General features: G+C 45.2%; 1 protein-coding gene across 5 annotated transcripts in view; it reads left to right on the top strand.

The window, feature by feature from the left end:
• LOC106585267 (smoothelin) overlaps positions 1-17901 on the top strand; it is a 93032-nt gene extending 75131 nt beyond the window's left edge. For 2 of the 5 annotated variants that reach the window (XM_014171305.3, XM_014171308.3), the window contains 10 exons: positions 6867-7061; positions 7398-7473; positions 7827-7859; positions 8840-9022; positions 9149-9211; positions 9335-9404; positions 9538-9693; positions 9780-9906; positions 10186-10337; positions 14488-17901. In XM_014171305.3, coding sequence (XP_014026780.3) covers positions 6867-7061; positions 7398-7473; positions 7827-7859; positions 8840-9022; positions 9149-9211; positions 9335-9404; positions 9538-9693; positions 9780-9906; positions 10186-10337; positions 14488-14659 — 1227 coding nt within the window. In that variant the 3' untranslated portion in view covers positions 14660-17901. Of the gene's footprint in view, positions 1-6866; positions 7062-7397; positions 7474-7826; positions 7860-8839; positions 9023-9148; positions 9212-9334; positions 9405-9537; positions 9694-9779; positions 9907-10185; positions 10338-12662; positions 12844-14487 lie in introns of all 5 variants that reach the window. The other 3 variants (XM_045706729.2, XM_045706731.2, XM_045706730.2) reach the window with 3 other exon arrangements.
• The last annotated feature ends 1357 nt before the right edge of the window (positions 17902-19258 follow it).

The following is a 19258-nucleotide window of genomic DNA, read 5'->3' as shown; positions in this document are numbered from 1 at the left end:
TATAACGAGCATCTGAACAGTCTAGGTTAGTTTATGGTTTTAGTGTTCAGCCTGACAGCAGATTAGAGCACATTGTCAGTACAGATGGCTGGTTACATCTCCGGGTTAGGGGTATCATTGTGAAGAAGGGGATTTAACCGTAACCAATCAACTCGCCTGCTTTGTCTGCATGCCTTTCTGTAGCCCCTCCTTCTCTCCTGCTATCTTTTTCCACCCTCTAGTTATCAGGACAGTTCCAACAGGATCTCTATCATCCCACATCATCCCCTCCCATCCACATCATCCCCTCCCATCCACAAAGCATGACCTTCTCTCTCTTCTCTCTCTGTTTCATGCCAGCCCCTCTCTCATTGTCTGTGAGTGTGTGACACCTGCGTTTGTCACTGATATGCATTAATCCCATTGGGTGGATGTTGGGGTTTGTGGAGGTGCCCTCACTGCCCTGAGTGTTTGTGCAGGTGTTCTTGTTTGTTTCCGTGTTCTGTCAGGGGACACACATCCTGCAGTGGGAGGAAGTATCCTGTTTGCTGTCATTTAATCTTCTGAGTAGCCTCCTGGTCATAATGAAAGCCTCTGGTCTACTGCCCAAACCCTGGGCTCTTAAGATCTCTGTGGCACTCTCCTCCTAAAATAGGTCCCTAACATTGTGTTGGACTTGGACTACCCTTCAGTCTTTTAGGAACTCTTCACCTCTCTTTGACATTATGATTTGATTCGGGATATGTGGCTCAGAGTTCACACTTCACACAGTGATCCTGGTCAGATATTGAACCATACCCTTCTCTGTGGCCAAATGATGGTTCACAGCCTGGGTGCTCTCTCTGATTACATCTCAGGTGTGTGACACACCAATGGCACTCCATCAGCCCCCCCCGTGGTCCAGACCCTTTGTGATTAGAGGACTCGAGAGATTGGACCTGATGTGCTCCTCAGCCTTCTAGAGGCAGTCAGACTGCTCTTGAACCCTGCAGCCTGCTGTAGTCCAGGTCAAGAAGGTCAGCTCTGCTCTGTGTTTTGACTGGGGCAAAGGGAACCCAGCCAAGGAGCTGACAATGTAGAGGCTCTCTCTCTCTCTCTCTCTCTCTCTCTCTCTGTCCTATGTTATTTACCTTCTAATTACTCGGATGGTATTAGTCTGGTATTATGTACATATTCTTATTCATTCCTTTACACTTGTGTGTATAAGGTAGTTGTTGTGAAATTGTTAGATTACTTGTTAGATATTACTGCATGGTCGGAACTAGAAGCACAAGCATTTCGCTACACTCGCATTAACATCTGCTAACCATGTGTATGTGACCAATAACATTTGATTTGATTTTGATTTGAACACCGGTTCCACTGACACTGATAGGCTCTGAAACCTGTTGAGCTCTCTGCTCTGTTGGTTGGGAAATCGGACTGTATGTTTCTGTAGATTGGTGTGTGTGAAGGTTTGCAAAGTCTGTTATTCCTAATAATGTAATGTATTCTGAGCTGCTCTGAGTGACAGAGCGTCCTGGCTCTATAGTGTATGTTTATTGTTGTATGTTGATGACATGTTGAGGGATATTGAAGGGAACTGATGTGGTATTATTCAGCTGGACAGGGTCCTTAGCCCATTAATCCTCCCAGACCAGCTCGTCCTGTCCGTCAGGACTCTCCGACCCAGAGGGAAGCTGTTCTCCTTTTGTTCAGTCATGTCACAGACTGACAGATGACTGGCATGCATGGAAGCTGATCTTACCCGACCCCTACGCTTCACAATGCCGTACTATATAGATCCACTTCTGCCTCAACACCTCTTACATAACCGAGTCCTGTAGGTCTAGAGTGTAACGGACACTCTCAATGGCGTAGTGTTAGACTCAACCGGACACCCTTAGCACAATGTCCACTCTCATGCCCATGAAAGAAGACAAGAAAGCCTGTCTCTTTCCAATCATCAATGAATTAGAGCTCTTATATAACCCAGTACTAAAGGTGTACGGACACATCACACAATGGCATAGTGTTAGGCACACCAGCCACTCATACAACCTATGTCTACTCTCACACTCTCACAGAAGAAAATAACCCCATCTCTCGCCCTAGGGTACTATAACTGGTACCCAAATCACTAATGAATGATATAACAAGCCATTTAAAGTGGATCTCCCTCACCCCTCACCCCACAATGCCCACACATGTCCAAGCATCTGTTCCAGTGAGGCCCTGTTTGTTTTGGTGGTTTTTTGCAGGGCTCTGTCCAATAACATTCCACTGCGGTCAAGTGGCTCTCACCCTGACCTGTCCCATGGGTCAGACCCCTGAGTCTCAGTCCAAACCTTCAGGACCAGAACCAGAGGCCACCCTGGATCACACAGCTCTGTCTGCACTGGGGCTGGGGGGAGCACCCTGTCCCTGGCTGGTCTCTCTGGGAGGAGAGGGGGTGGGGGGCTGATGGGGTCAGTGCCAGCAGTCTGGGGCTAAATCTGGACCTGGACATCTACAACAAAAGCAATCAAGTCTAGCAGACCAGCCCAGCCTCTATAGTGTGCAAAAGGCATGTGGCACCATATTTAAATATATTTAAGAGGCGTTATCTATAGGCTTCATGGCCTCTTAAAAGAAATGGTTACAAAGCCAGTGGTATCTTAATGGAAGACTGTGCTGTGTTTATGTCCATGTCTCATCTCCTTTCTTCGCCTGTCAGCAGTGGGAGCACACAAAAAGCCTACATCTCTCCTGTCTGTAACAGCACTGACTGAGGTGCACCATCTGCTCCTGGACAATGTGCTTGTGCTTTTACAGTACTGTAGTGTGTATACTTCTATAGGAGTAAAGCTGGCTTCAATCCTACACAGTTTACATTATTGCACCTCTACAGGACCATAGCCAAAGTAGTGCTTTACTCCTGTCACATGACATGAGCCCTCTGTTCCTCATCATACTGCTTAGACAGACTGAGAGGGCCAATGATGGGTGAGCTAACTGTTGCTTGGCAGGGACGTCGAACCGCTGTATCTCTCTGCCCAATAATAATCCTCACGCTCCGTGACAAGGCAGGAAGACCGAGGAGCTGGAGGGCCTGGGGAATCGTGAGGGGTGTGAAGATGTACATCAAGTTTCCCCAACTGGTGGCCCGCAGGCCGAATTTGAGCAACAAAAAAATATATATACAGTGCCTTCGGAAAGTATTCAGACCCCTTGAAGTTTTCAAAATTTTGTTAGGTTACAGCCTTATTTTAAAATTGATTAAATTGTTTTTTCCCCTCATCAATCTATACACAATAGCCCATAATGACAAAGCAAAAACAGGTTATTCTTTTTGCTAATAAAAAAATAAAATGAATACTGAAATATCATATTTGCATAAGTATTCAGACCCTTTACTCAGTACTTTGTTGAAGCACCTTTGGCAGCTATTACAGCCTTGAGCCTTCTTGGGTATGATGCTACAAGCTTGGCACACCTGTATTTGGGGAGTTTCTCCCATTCTTCTCTGCAGATCCTCTCAAGCTCTGTCAGGTTGGATGGGGAGTGTTGCCGCACAACTATTTTCAGGTCTCTCCAGAGATGTTCGATCGGTTTCATGTCCAGGCTCTGGCTGGGCCACTCAAGGGCATTCAGAGACTTGTCCTGAAGCCACTCTTGCATTGTCTTGGCTGTGTGCTTAGGGTCGTTGTCCTGTTGGAAGAGGAACCTTTGCCCCAGTCTGAGGTCCTGAGTGCTCTGGAGCAGGTTTTCATCAAGGATCTCTGTACTTTGCTCCGTTCATCTTTCCCACGATCCTGACTAGTCTCCCAGTCCCTGCCTTTGAAAAACATGCCCACAGCATAATGCTGCCACCACCATGCTTCACCGTAAGGATGGTGCCAGCTTTCCTCCAGACGTGGCGCTTGGCATTCAATTCAAATCAAATCAAATTTTATTTGTCACGAATACAACAGTGAAATGTTTACTTACAAGCCCTTAACCAACAATGCAGTTTTAAGAAAATACCAAAAAAATATATATAAAAAAATTCAAAAAATAAGAGATAAGAATTACAAATAATAATAATAAAGAGTAGCAGTAAATAACAATTGCAGGGCTATATACAGGGGGTACCATTACAGAGTCAATGTCAATGTGCAGGTGTAACAGTGTAGGTTCCGTCCCTCTCTTCGCCCCAACCCGGGCTCGAACCAGGGACCCTTGCACACATCAACAATTGACACCCCACGAAGCATCGTTAGCCATCACGCCACAAAAGCCACGGCCCTTGCAACGCAAGGGGAAACCCTACTTCAAGTCTCAGAGCGAGTGACGTCACCGATTGAAATGCTACTAGCGCGCACCACCGCTAACTAACTAGCCATTTCACATCGGTTACACAGGGGCACTGGTGTTGAGGTAATTGAGGTAATATGTACATGTAGAGTTATTAAAGTGACTATGCATAGATAATAACAGAGAATAGCAGCAGCGTTCCAGAGGGGGAGGGGGTGGGCAATGCAAATAGTATGGGTAGCCAAAGACTTCAATCTTGGTTTCATCAGACCAGAGAATCTTATTTCTCATGGTCTGAGAGTCTTTAGGTGCCTTTTGGCAAACTCCAAGCTGGCTGTCATGTGCGTTTTACGGAGAAGTTGCTTCTGTCTGGCCACTTTACCATAAAGGCCTGATTGGTGGAGTGCTGCAGAGATGGTTGTCCTTCTGGAAGGTTCTCCCATCTCCACAGAGGAACTCTGGAGATCTATCAGAGTGACCATCTGGTTCTTGGTCACCTCCCTTCCAAGACCTTTCTTCCCCGATTGCTCAGTTTGGCCTGGCGGCCAGCTCTAGGAAGAGTATTGGTGCTTCCAAACTTCTTCCATTTAAGAATGGTGGAGGCCACTGTGATCTTGGAGATCTTCAATGCTGCAGAAATGTTTTTGTATCGTTCCCCAGATCTGTGCCTCGCCACAATCCTGTTTCTGAGCTCTACTGACAAATCCTGTGACCTCATGGCTTGGTTTTTGCTCTGTTTTTGCACTGTCAACTGTGGGACCTTATATAGACAGGTGTGTGCCTTACTAAATCATGTCCAATAAATATAATTTTCCACAGGTGGACTCCAATGAAGTTGTAGAAACATCTCAAGGATGATCAATGGACACAGGATGCATCTGAGCTCAATTTTAAATCTCATAGCAAAGGGTCTGAATACTTATGTAAATAAGGTTTTTCTGTTTTTTAGATTTAATACATTTACTAAAAAAATTTAAAAAACTGTTTTCGCTTTGTCATTATGGGGTATTGTGTGTAGATTGCTGAAGATTTTTTTTTAATCGTTTTAGATTAAGTCTGTAATGTAACAAAATGTGGAAAAAGTGAAGGTGTCTGAATACTTTCCAAAGGCACTAATGTGTGTGTGTGTGTGTGTGTGTGTGTGTGTGTGTGTGTGTGTGTGTGTGTGTGTGTGTGTGTGTGTGTGTGTGTGTGTGTGTGTGTGTGTGTGTGTGTGTGCTACCGTTCAAAAGTTTGGGGTCATTTAGAAATGTCCTTGTTTTTGAAAGAAAAGCACAATTTTTGTCAATTAAAATAACATACAATTGATCAGAAATACAGGGTAGACATTGTTAATGTTGTAAATGACTATTGTAGATGGAAACGGCTGATTTTTTATAGAATATCTACATAGTCGTACAGAGGCCCATTATCAGCAACCATCACTCCTGTGTTCCAATGGCACATTGTGTTAGCTAATCCAAGTTTATCATTTTATAAGGCTAATTGATCATTAGAAAACCCTTTTGCAATTATGTTAGCACAGCTGAAAACTGTTGTTCTGAGGCAATAAAAAGAGGCAATAAAACTGGCCTTTAGACTAGTTGAGTATCTGGAGCATCAGCATTTGTGGGTTCGATTACAGGCTCAAAATGGCAGGAAACAAAGAACTTTCTTCTGAAACTCATCAGTCTATTCTTGTTCTGGGAAATGAAGGCTATTCCATGCGAGAAATTGACAAGAAACTGAAGATCTCGTACAACGCTGTGTACTACTCCCTTCACAGAACAGCGCAAACTGTCTCTAACCAGAATAGAAAGAGGAGTGGGAGGCCCCAGTGCACAACTGGGCAAGAGGACAAGTACATTTGAGTGTCTAGTTTGAGAAACAGATGCCTCACAAGTCCTCAGCTGTCCTTCTTTTTTTATTGTTGCAAGTATAAAAACACCAGGAAATCAGCTTCAAGTGATTTTAATTTTGGAAATCTGTTCCCAAGTATTACCACGCATAGAGACACGTGATCAAATACAAATGTAAACAAGGTTTGAAATGGTTATGTTTTAGTCAAATATTATCTGTTTGGCCTTCTTGCGGTCAATTTGCAGCCTACAACTTATTTATAATTATGTTCCGGCCCCCCGATCATCCACTCAAGAACAAATCGTTCCGCGGCTGAGTCTAGTTGATCCCTGGTGTACATGCTCCCCCTCCCACCTCCAAAAGTTCCTGGAAGTTTTCCTGAAATCCTCCAGTGCTCATTCCATCCTAAATGTCAGTAAGCCTCGGTGTCTTTTCTGTAAACACAGCTGTAGGGGTTGACGGATCAGAAGCCTCCGATTTCTGTCCCTCCCCTGGCCTTGTGTGTCCTGGTCCCATGGTTTCTCACCAGCTGGAGAATGGTCTTTGAGTATGATCGACCACCTTTTGTATCTGTTTATGTCTGGGCTGCCACTAACATTGACCATCAGCTGAGGATAAAAAATTATTAACACTCACACAGTCTAAAATGGATGCCAATCCTGATTTAAAATGCTGTATAACCTGGAAATAACCCATCATTCCCTCGCCCTCTCTCTCTCTCTCTCTCTCTCTCTCTCTCTCTCTCTCTCTCTCTCTCTCTCTCTCTCTCTCTCTCTCTCTCTCTCTCTCTGTAGATGGAGACAGAGCCTGTGATGGCCTCAGAGCCAGTGTTTGCAGTGGAGCCCTCGGTGCAGGTGGCATGCTGTCAGGCCCCGGCTACTGTACCCAACGGCTCTTCTGCAGCTCGGGCCAAAGTCGATGAACGCTCCGGAAAACTGACTGCAGAACAGCTGGCCGCCATCGACGATGATGAGCTCCTGGATAAAATGGTACTTCCCCCATATCACACATGCTTACGGTCCTCTAGTCCCCAGACCTAAATGTGTTGCAATGTGGTGTTGTTGTTTTTCTGTATTAGTGAAGAGTTAAATCTGATCTGCTGAGAGAACTTATATTTGGAAAGGTCATACCTTTACATTTCAGTGTGTGTGTGTGTGTGTGTGTGTGTGTGTGTGTGTGTGTGTGTGTGTGTGTGTGTGTGTGTGTGTGTGTGTGTGTGTGTGTGTGTGTGTGTGTGTGTGTGTGTGTGTTTGGAGCTATATGACTGAGTTTGTCTGAAGACCGACCCCTCTCATTCCTTCCGTCTGTCCTGTTCTTTCCGACAGCTGGATGAGTCCAAGGACTTTGAGGAGAGGAAGATGATCCGACAAGCCATGAGAGATCTGCGTAAGAGGAGGAGAGGTGAGAGAGACCACAGCCAGACTAACCAACCTCATGTCCCTTCCCTCTCTGCAACCTCTAACACCTTTCCCTTTCTCAGTGTCACTCTATACCTCAACCTAATTTCTTCATTTACCTCCTTTTTTTTCTTCCTTATCCATCTCTTTGTTATTTTCCCCTCTGGTTTCATATTTGTAACTGTTGTCTTTTCTCCATCATTGTCTTATTTTAATGATGATGTTAACTGCTGGGTCTTTCTGCTGGTAGTTTGACCTTCATCAAATCTAGTCTGCATTATGTACCTGCCTCATCTCTCGCCATTTTCCATCCTTATTTTCTGATCTTATTTTCACGTTCTCCCATCCTGCTCTCAGAGGCCGTACTGGGATGTACACAGGAGGAAATAGGTAGGAACGTCCTGTGTGTTTGTGGACTATGTTAATACAGTATATGCATCCGTGTTAGTCATTTATCAGTGTCCCACTTGGCTGTATCCCCTCATTGTCAACCATACTGTCCCACCAGTGCTGTTTCGAGCTTGTCATTTGAGTTTTCTCAGTGATACACATAGATCATGAACTGACCAGCAGCAACCATGAACATGCGGAACCTGTATGGTGGACGATGAGGGAACGCATGAGTCTTCATGTTTTCTGTAGATGTTGGAGTGACTACCCAGCACTCACCACAGTGCCATATGTGATCTATCAGGATGATGCAGGACTTTATGGTTCACTCACTGTCTCAGGGCAAACACACCTCATGTTGTTCCACATATGGATGGCTGGGTGCAAAGTGCTGACTGTTTGTTGAGACTCCAGACAGGACTCGGAACTCTGTATCAGAGAAGTTTCCATGGGCTTAGTAGCTAGCCACCCAGTTCATCCCTGTGTTACCCTTAACCCTAGCCAATCTGCTGAAACAGTAAGTGAGAGACCAGAGGTATTTAGTTCCATTATAATGAGCGCTTAACTGTGTCTCTGGGGATTAGGAAGGTATATGGACAGGTAAGACTGCTAGAGCTCCCAGGCATCGGGTAACAGTAGTGTTGGACAGCGTTCAGTAGCCTTTCTATGCCAGTGTCTCACTGGTCTGACATGATGTTCAGGGTCTCTGTTTGCACTCTTTGATGTTTGTTCAGCACATGCCCCACCACAGCACAGCCTGGGGTTGGTTGTGTTTGTCTTTCACCTGTGGGTGGCTGTTTGTGTTCCAAGGTATTTGATGGTACTTTGGAAAGAATCTTGAAATGTACCTCCGCAAACATTCAACCCATGTTTACATTGGCTTTGTAGCAGATGAGATGCTGTCAACTTGTTGAGTGCCTCTTCTCCCTCTTTTTCCACTGACCTTTTCCTCCTGCCATCCCTCCTCTCCTCTATCTCAGACCAGAGAGAAAAGGAGAGAGAGGTTCGTCTTGTGGAGCTTCGGCAGCAGAGAGAAGAGCGCGCTCAGAAGGGTCGTACGGGAGGAGGAGGAGCTGAAGAGGTCGTGATGAGGAAGGTGGAGAAGTCAGCTGATGGCTCCACCCTCAGCCAAGTCACCAAGACAAACCACTTCGCCCAGTCTGGTAGGCCAATCATACGCCATGTCTTAGGCTGACAACTTGGCTGATACATTTGGGCAGTACACTAGCTCCTGCATGATCTTCCCAGGTCAGTTGAAATGGTTCTAATGTACGTGTTTGTGTGTCTAGGGGATGGCAGCAGGACAGCTCACAGCACCATCATGGAGGCCAGTTATGTGAAGAAAACAGACAGTGAGTCATCAATGCATCTTCCTCCTCATTTAAATCATCATCATCATCATTTGATTGCTATCTGTTCTCCTCCATATATGGTGTTGTGTGATCTCACCACCACCACCTCCCTGTGTTCTCTAGTGGGGACAGTCCAGTCGAAGTCCTACAGCTACTCTTCTACCAGCTCCAGCTCCGCCAGGAAAGTGGGCAGGTGAGAACTGAACCCATATAATACTGTGCTGTATTAAATTCTGTGCCTAAACCCTCCTCCTCTGCAACCTCTATAGGATTAACGGAAATAGTGTTGAACTGTAATTTACCCCTTCTCTATCTTCCTCCATCAGTGTGTTTGACCGTGAGGATGACTCGGCGTCCCGTGCTGCGGAGCGCCGGCAGGCAGAGAAGCGTAAGGAGCTGATGAGAGCCCAGAGTCTGCCCAAAACGTCCGCCGCACAGTCCCGCAAAGCCATGATCGAGAAGTTGGAGAAGGAGAGCGGAGGGTAAGGATAGAAAGAACTGAGAATAGCAAAGAAGGAGAAGAGTTTAAACAGGTCTATACTAACGTAAACCAATCTCCCTTCTTCAGGCCAGGGAATAAAGCGGTTGCCAAGGTGAACATGGTCCAACGCTCCGCTAGCTGTGTGGTGCCCAATGCCAACTCCATCAAACAGATGCTGCTGGACTGGTGCCGCGCCAAGACCCGCTCATACGAGGTGAGCCAACCCACCATGGCACTATGCTGAGTGTCCAGTCTCCTTAAAGATCTGAGGCATTCACACTTCACACTAGCTCATCCTGCTATGAGTCTTAGGCCTTTATTATAACCCCTCTACTGCAATCAAAACCTGCCACCATGTCTTCTCTGTCAGCAATGCTGTGTTCTCTCACATGCTCTTGAGTCTAGTCTATGAGGTGACTAATGACATTTGGAAGCATTGGTTAATGCTTTGTGATTGAATATAGTATTCCTCTCCTCTTCTTTCCTCCTGCAGAATGTGGACATCCAGAACTTCTCTTCCAGTTGGAGTGATGGCATGGCGTTCTGTGCCCTGGTCCATAACTTCTTCCCAGAGGCCTTTGACTACTCCTCTCTCACCGCTGCCAACCGCAGACACAACTTTGAGGTGGCCTTCAGCACTGCAGAGTGAGTACACACATACACTTGAAAACTGTACATCATGCATGCGCTCATAGACGTACTGAATGTGTTGTCTTGAAGTATGACATGCAGTCAGAACTTCAGCCCTGGGCTAAATGGAAGCTTCACTCTTGGAGTTGCTCCATGGCCATTTACAGCAGAATGGACCAGGATCTGAGTGAACCATCCTCCGTCCCAAAGACCATCAATCGTCTGACTACCCCAAGGCTCTGTTCGTGGGAAATTAGATTCACTGTAGCTGTCTAGCCAACCCCCCCATTGAACTCAGAATCCGTCAAACATCTTGAGAACCAGAACTTCCCTCGCCTTTCTCTGCCCCAGACCCCCACACTCCTCTTTCTCTGCCCCAGACCCCCACACTCCTCTTTCTCTGCCCCAGACCCCCACACTCCTCTTTCTCTGCCCCAGACCCCCACACTCCTCTTTCTCTGCCCCAGACCCCCACACTCCTCTTTCTCTGCCCCAGACCCCCACACTCCTCTTTCTCTTCCCCAGACCCCCACACTCCTCTTTCTCTTCCCCAGACCCCCACACTCCTCTTTCTCTGCCCCAGACCCCCACACTCCTCTTTCTCTGCCCCAGACCCCCACACTCCTCTTTCTCTGCCCCAGACCCCCACACTCCTCTTTCTCTGCCCCAGACCCCCACACTCCTCTTTCTCTGCCCCAGACCCCCACACTCCTCTTCCTCTGCCCCAGACCCCCACACTCCTCTTTCTCTTCCCCAGACCCCCACACTCCTCTTTCTCTGCCCCAGACCCCCACACTCCTCTTTGAACAGATATGATCCCTCTATTGGGTATGTTTGTCTGACCTCTGTAAAATCAACACTGAGCTGCCAGTCTATGGATTCCTCAGGCTCAGCAGGACAGGACCTCTGGGTTCTCACCATCATCTCTTAGCCTTAATACCACCTAACTACCACCTAACTACCCATTCATGTACAGTAAGAATGGCTGCCTGAGGAAGGAAAAGAATGTGAATCCACAGGATGCAGCCTTTGGATTCATCACATTCAGCTATTGGACTCAACTCATTGTTTCCAGGGGCCCTACAGTAAGAGGGTTGGGGTGGGCTTTTTTATCCCTCCTCTCTCTCATGTCTGTACAGTCAGCTCCTGGATCTGTTACTACTACCACTACTACCACTACTACTACTACTACTACTACTACTACTACTACTACTACTACTACTACTACTACTACTATCATCTCCTGTACCTTTAAACCTCCACTCTCCATCCACTCTCCCCTCTCAGAGACGTTCTCCTCAGTAACCGCTGTGTGATGTGACCCTCCATCCACCAACCCTGATCTAAACCAGGAAACTCCTGAGACTGACCCCTCCCCAAACAACAACCACCAGGTTACTACAGTACAGGAAGAGCACTCGAGTGACTTCCTCCCAGACCCCTCTCCTTCCCTCTCTCCTTTAATCTGTCCCTCTCCTCCTCCTCTTCCTCACTCCACCTTCGTCATCTCCTCTTGTGATGAGGTCATGTACTGCCGACCTCTGTCCTGTCACCCACCAGTGTCTGCTGTGTTCACCTGTCCTTAGAGCCACTGTGATGATGCTGCTCATGACAAAGACCATGATGACGTAAACAACGGATTGTCAAACACGTGTTCCTCCTAGCTAGACCCCCAACCCCCTCTGCCACTGTGCTGCACTGTCACTCCCTTACCAACCACCCCCCCCCCCCTCTCACACCCCTCCAACACAAACACACCACCCTGTGCACCACCAGTGTGTTTCTCTTCTAGGTTCACCCTGTGGTCCATGTCTTTATGTCAGTCTAGGATTCTTCTTGTTTTTTCCTTGTCTCTTGTTTTTGTACTGGACAAAACAAAGCCAATGTTCTACCGTTGACGTCTCTATAACCCCATGCCCAAGTCTTTTGTCTCAGTGCACAGAATAAAACAACAAAACAAACAAACAAAAAGGCAAAATGGACGTCGCCTGACGCTTCATTTGCCATTTTGTTGTGTCTGCGTGTGTGCACATATGTGTCATGTTGTTCATGAAGCATGTCAACTCATGGATATGTTTGTCAACACAGGGAATGTAATGTTATGGTGTGTTTTTGTGTCTTCTCTCTCCCTCTCTCCACACCCTGGCTATTCCTCTCATTTGGCTGCTCACTGCTCACTCTCTCATCCTCCTTCCTTCTGTCTCCCTCACTTTACTTCTACCTGTTCACTTTTCATATATCTGTATTTTCTCTATTTTCGGCTTTCCTCCCTCTTCTCTTTCTCTCCCCCTCCCTCGCCCCCCTCTTTCCCACTGCTCCCTCTCCGGGGTGCGGGTGCAGGAAGCTGGCTGACTGTCCCGAGCTGTTGGACGTAGAGGACATGGTGCGGATGCGTGAGCCAGATTGGAAGTGTGTGTACACGTACCTGCAGGAGTTCTACAGGGGCCTGGTGACCAAGGGCCTGGTTAAAACCAAAAACTCCTCCTAGAGTCACACCCCTAGGACCCCAAATGCACTCATGGTGAGAGAGGGAACAGGCCCACGGAGGAACCTCACGCTGGTGCTGGGGGTTTATGGGGTGGGATTGGTGTGAGTGGGAGATTCTCAATTGAGCGAAAGTCTATACTCTACTCATGTCCTCCGTCCTCTTCTCCGCCATGACCCAGAAACCAATAAGTGGTCGCCATATGTAGGATAATTCATTAGTTGTTTAACCGAGGAGTTTCCTCATCTCCTAGATTGCCTCGTCCAGCAGAGGATACCAGAGTTTTTCCCTCAAACCGTTGAATCAGCTGTTGTTTACTCGGAGAAGAAAAACATGCACACATTTAAAAACAATACTCTACTTATACGTTTATCCATAAAATGTCTAGCACAACTATCTAAATGTGTTTTTACCACATTACATTTACCTGATGACGAGCTAGTTGCGAAGGAGAGTCTTATTTTATACATGAGCATTTGTTTCCACGTTTCCTGTCCTCGATGACTCCTATCCTCAATTACCACTGACCTTTTTCAAAAGGAGGCGAGGAGAGGACAGAGAAGAGGACGTGAGGAATTGAGCAAATCCAATTGAGATTCTCCCAGTGTGTGACTGTGGGTGTAGGAGTGCATGTTGTCGGGGGGGGGGGGGGGGGGGGGGGGCAGGATCAACAACAGTGCCACCAGTTCCATAATATTATGATGGTGAAGTCAGACAGGAGAAGAGTGAGCCCTCCATTAATACAATCAAGATCATTATCCTGCAGGAAGTCATATGAAGTTGTAGGAAGCGTACGCTTAGTGTAGGTCAGAGCTCAGTTTTCTCCGCCCTGTGAGCCAGTGCTGGGGTCCAGAGGCCCAAACATGGACTGTGAGTATGTGACTGCAGTCAGAGCCAGGTTCCAGGCTCCAGCCAGGCAGAGGGCCAGCCATCAGCACACCCCATCTGCAGCTCCACACTTTAAAAGGAGCTTCGGCAACACAACACTGGAGTGGAAACAGAGATTGGAAACAAAGTGGAGAGGAAAAAGAAATGTCAGACCTGTGCTGTGTGAAGCATGGGAATCATCTCCCCTCATTTAATGACTTCATGACTTGATGTTTTTCTACTTGAAGTGTATAAAGCCTGGTCAGTTTATATCATCCATCGCTGAATGACATAAATAGACTTATCTCCTTAGTATCTAAAACAACAAAGAAAAACTTCATACAGAGTTTTACAGGGTTGACATTTGTGTTTGTCTTTGAGGGGCTAGGTTACTATCTGCTGGTATAGTAGCTGTGCTCTCTCTGACTCCCACCTAGCAGCTGTTTCCCAGAGCTCTCCCTCTCCTCCTGCTCTGCGCTCCTGGTTGGGCAGCTCACACTGCCATACTGTTGTCAGTCAGCTACAGTACTTTTAGGGTTTAGTAGTCAAGTGTGCCTCCATGTGGTTATATGCATGCATTGCACATAGATGATTTTGATTACCAAATGGCAGGATATGTTTGGAACAAATACTTTGTAGTGTCTCCCTCTTGCCTGGTTAGATTGGGTGGATAAAAAAAGCTATTGTGAGAGCGGTGTTTGTGGAGAGAATGTCATATTTTATCTTTACCATCACTCTGTTCATCTCTCTCTTTCGCCATCTCCCCACCTCTCCCTTTCTCCATCTCACCATCTTTCCATCTCCGTTCCTTAGGGAATGTGCCAACTGCATGCCCCTGTTGGAGGTGGAGGACATGATGATCATGGGGAGGAAGCCTGACTCCAAGTGTGTGTTCACCTACGTGCAGTCACTGGTCAACCACCTGCGCAGGCACGAGATGAATCTCGCCAAGGCCTTTGCCAAACTCCAGGGCACCGACTTCTGAGCTGCCCCTGAGCTCACAGTGTGTCCTCTCCCATCGCACCACTATACTGTACCCCTCCTGTCCTCCTGAGCACTGTCCCTCAACACCGCCCCTGACCCAACAGGCTGACAGCAGCCCAGACTCTGAGTGAGGGGTGTTACTGATTTGCAAATCTCTGATGGCCAACGACGGAAGAGTGTTTGTGTAGGAGCGTCTATTGCTCATGATTATCTTTGTTGACAGTGGTGGCACGTCAGACAGAAATTCCCCTCCTCTGGACACACATTTGTTCAGGCTGTGCGAACCTTCCCAAAGGAAAACTCCAAAGTTTTCATTATAGAGAATATTTCTACGCTTTAATTGATATGTTATACTGAAATGTAGTTGTAGTCTATCAGTAGGCAATTATATTCATGCTTTGGAAGTCCTAGGGTTGTGGCACCAACAAAACCCTGCATGAAATGAACATGAGAGAAATATGCATTTTATTGTACTCACTCACTCACTCACCTTAATGCCTACATTTGTTTTCAGTGACAATTGTAGGATGTTACTCAAGCTGTTGGCGATGATGAAGAAAAATAATATGCATCTGTTTTATATTCCTTCAGTCCCCACTCTGGTTCTGTTTAAGGTGTTAACAAATCTGCTTGCTTTTTAAAACGCATCTACTTGAATTGTTTTAAATAGTCCTTATTATTCCTATTTTGTTGTTAATAATTATCATTATTACTATTTAAGTTTATTCATAAGCACTGGTATGGAGGGATGTTATTCAGTCATTGTGTTATATAGTAGTTAGCATTATGACATTGGTGGATCTGTTTGTACAGCCCTATGCTGAGTAAGAACCAGAACCGAATCTACAAACCCAGATGATGATGATGACTAGGTTGTAATAGCCATTTTCTAATACTGAGATGTTATGAAAGTAGTTGTGTAACTATAATTCATTTTGTATTTACACCACTCATATTTACATCATTTTGGTCAGAGTGGAGAAAAACCAGTGTTGAAAAGTAGGTTCCAAGTGCTTCTCAAACAGGTAAAATCACACATTGGTGTTGTTTCTAGATTATTATGTCTTTATATCAGCTTTTCTCCCTGTCCTTGCCTCAGTTTGTTACATTGGGGCATCAAAAGAATCAGCATAGAAAATAGTTTCCCAACGCCCACACGATCAGACTGAGCATTCCAATGGCCAAAAGAGGCGCAGGGAAATAAATGATAAAAAATATATTGGAGTTATTTTCATGAAATAAACACACAGAGTGATTTTTTAGAGTGATGATTTAAAACTACAATTAAAAAGACTGCATGGGGGCTTTAAGGGCCACAAAATTAGCAGCGATGACTGGGGTGTAAACTCTGTGGATTTGGAAACTAGAAGTGCTCCTGAGTAGAATGGACACAACCTTTCACTGTGACACAATGTACAGAACATTTTGTATTGTCCAAATGATAGAACACACACAAAAAACATTGTTGACCATTTACGCCTGAAAAAAGAGACCTATATCATAGAAATACTTTAAATAATTATTTGTTTAACGTATAACATATATTGATAATTGTGCACATTTTCCATAATGTTCGCTCTAGTAATTAATATACAAAGTATACAGGACAGGACTCAAAATCCGTGACCTGGAAGTGCTTAGTTATTTTTGCCAGCTTCACAAAGGTGTCACATTCACACACTGCCAGCACCATATGCTTTGAAGTTTTGTTTCATGAGTGTTTCATTTCTACGAATCAAACCTATAGCCAAAACAAAGTTTATGGTAATGTAATTATTTGATTGAATATGAAAGGTTTGTTGGCGAGGCCAACTTCTCTTCTCTACATCATTTGGCCCAATGAAGGCTGGCTTTCAGCTCAGTCGATTCTATGACCGATGAACAGGAGAGTATTTCTGATTAAGGCTAAATGTACTTTATTTCCAATGTATATTTTCTGAACTTAAGTGAAGAAAAAAAATTATATGTATTCCATTATATATTATGATTTATTTATCAAGAATTGTAATACTTTTCAGTTAGATTTAGAATTGGTTTTGATGTAATTAACTGCTTTGTTCTCTGTACATCTGTAATTGAGACTTGAGAAAGTTACACTTTTTCAATATTCCGCTCCTGCCAATTTGGCAACCAGAGAGCTTTCTCAAACTAGTGAATCCTGTACTGTACATACAGTGCATTCGGAAAGTATTCAGACCCCTTGACTTTTCCCACATTTTGTTATGTTACAGCCTTATTCTAAAATGGATTTTTTTTTTAAAGCCTCAGCAATCTACACACAATACCCCATAATGACAAAGTGAAAACAGTTTGGTAGAAATTTTTGCAAATGTATAAAAATAAGAAGCATAAGTATTCCAATCCTTTGTTATGAGACTTGAAATTGAGCTCAGGTGCATCCTGTTTCCATTGATCATCCTTGAAATGTCAGGATCGAAGGAAAGATGAACAGAGCAAAGTACAAAGAGATCCTTGGTGAAAACCTGCTCCAGAGCGCTCAGGACCTCAGACTGGGATGAAGGTTCACCTTCCAACAGGACAACGACCCTAAGCACACAGCCAAGACAACGCAGGAGTGGCTTCGGGACAAGTCTCTAAATGTCCTTGAGTGGCCCAGCCAGAGCCCAGACTTGAACCCAGTCAAACATCTCTGAAGAGACCTGAAAATAGCTGTGCAGCGATTCTCCCCATCCAACCTGACAGAGCTTGAGTGGATCTGCAGAGAAGGATGGGAAAAACTCCCCAAATACAGGTGTGCTATGCTTGTAGCGTCATACCCAAGAAGACTCAAGGCTGTAATCTCTGCCAAAGGTGCTTCAACAAAGTACTGTGTAAAGGGTCTGAATAAATTTGCAAACATTTCTAAAAACCTGTTTTTACTTTGTCATTATGGGGTATTGTGTGTAGATTGATGAGTGAAAAAAACAATTTCATACATTTTAGAATAAGGGTGTAACGTAACAACATGTGAATGCACTGTACATGCTTGGACACGATGTCATAATTCCTTGTTTTTGTAGAGAGCCTGGTTCCTCTCTAGGTTTCTTCCGAGGTTCCTGCCTTTCAAGGGAGTTTTTCCTAGCCACTGTGCTTCTACATCTGCATTGCTTGCTGTTTGGGGTTTTAGGCTGGGATTCTGTATAAGATCTTTGTGACATCTGCTGAAGTAAAAAGGGCTTTATAAATACATTTGTACTCCACAATTAAATGTAAATTAACAATTAAAACCAATTTAAGACAAAATATTTGTTGTTGATTGTTTGTCTTTAAATTGTCTGTTACTGTAAAAAAACCAATTGTGTGTATGTGTTTGCAATGGGAATTTGTTTTTAGAATGGATAGTCTAGAAATGGCAAATGGATAGTATACACATTTTCAAAAATATTGAAAGTGTTACACATTTTTCTTTTACAACTATTTGTCATCCCCTTCACTTGAATCCCCTTGTGCCTAAGCCCCACACACCTGGACACGTTACATCAGCCACAAGCCAACCAGGAGGTTTTACAGCTCGAGGCGTCATTCAGTTCCACAGTGTACAGGAAGTCATTTTACACACGAGATCAGCAGAGAGACCCCATACTTGACACTTTGTGGTAAATCAATTTTAGTGTGACCTTCAAAACCTATGCTGATGCTCCCCCAAGTGCTAATCCAGGACCTGCCTGTCATTCTGATCCCAAACATTTCTGTTATGAGATGCAGAAACAAACTGGTCTTGGACCAGACCTGGGGGAGAGTAGGCCTGTCTGTCCAGGTACACACTCCTCTTTACTGCTGTGAGGGTTATAGGTCAGAGTGTTTGGCCTCTGCGTCGGACTCTGAGGAAGCGTTGTCTGTGGGGGCTGAGGAGGGGGAGGACGGGGACTTGGGGGTGCTTTTGAAGGGGCTGTGCTTGGCGGGGAGAAGCAGAACACCACTGGGACCTCATCCTCAGGCTGAGCCTTCTTGTAGAAGCCCAACTTCTCCAGCAGCTATTCTCAGAGCAGGCCATGTCAGATAGGGCGATGCACTGAACAGGGAAGTCATACAGGTGAGACGCATATCCTCACAAGAACTCTCTATACCCTATTCTTTGACAAGATGTATCATTGCATAAATAGGTTTTTCATACAATTTCTGTGCAATATTAGGCCCACCCTTTACATGCTTGCATCTCTATGACAAATATTTTATTAACCATTATAGCTCACTAGTGAGAACCTACAAACAGCATAGAAAATTATTAACACCAGAGATGTGATAAAGATACAGTAAAACTGTGTTTCAGCAGCTCACTTACGTCAAGCTCTTCGTAGTAGTGGTTGAGGAGGACAAGCTCAGGTTCGGCCCCAGGGATGTGCTACATTACCAGGTTATGGCTGGCGTGGCATGGGTCAGGGGTCACAAACATAAAAAGAAGGCAAACAGGGAAATGCAATGACTGTGGACAGGCTTCTGACACCCCAGTCCAGGACAACTTCCTTCACGCCCTAGTGCCCTGCCTGCTGTCTTGTCAGACTAGCTATACTGAACAAAAATATTAACGCAGCATGTAAAGTGTTGGTCCCATGTTTCATGAGCTGAATATAGTATATAAGATCCCAGAATGTTCCATGCA

This window comes from Salmo salar, chromosome 24 (assembly GCF_965601325.2).
Source record: "Salmo salar chromosome 24, fSalSal1, whole genome shotgun sequence".
NCBI lineage: Eukaryota > Metazoa > Chordata > Actinopteri > Salmoniformes > Salmonidae > Salmo > Salmo salar.
The sequence above is the reverse complement of the archived record's forward strand: the minus strand, read 5'-3'. Positions and strand labels throughout refer to the sequence as shown.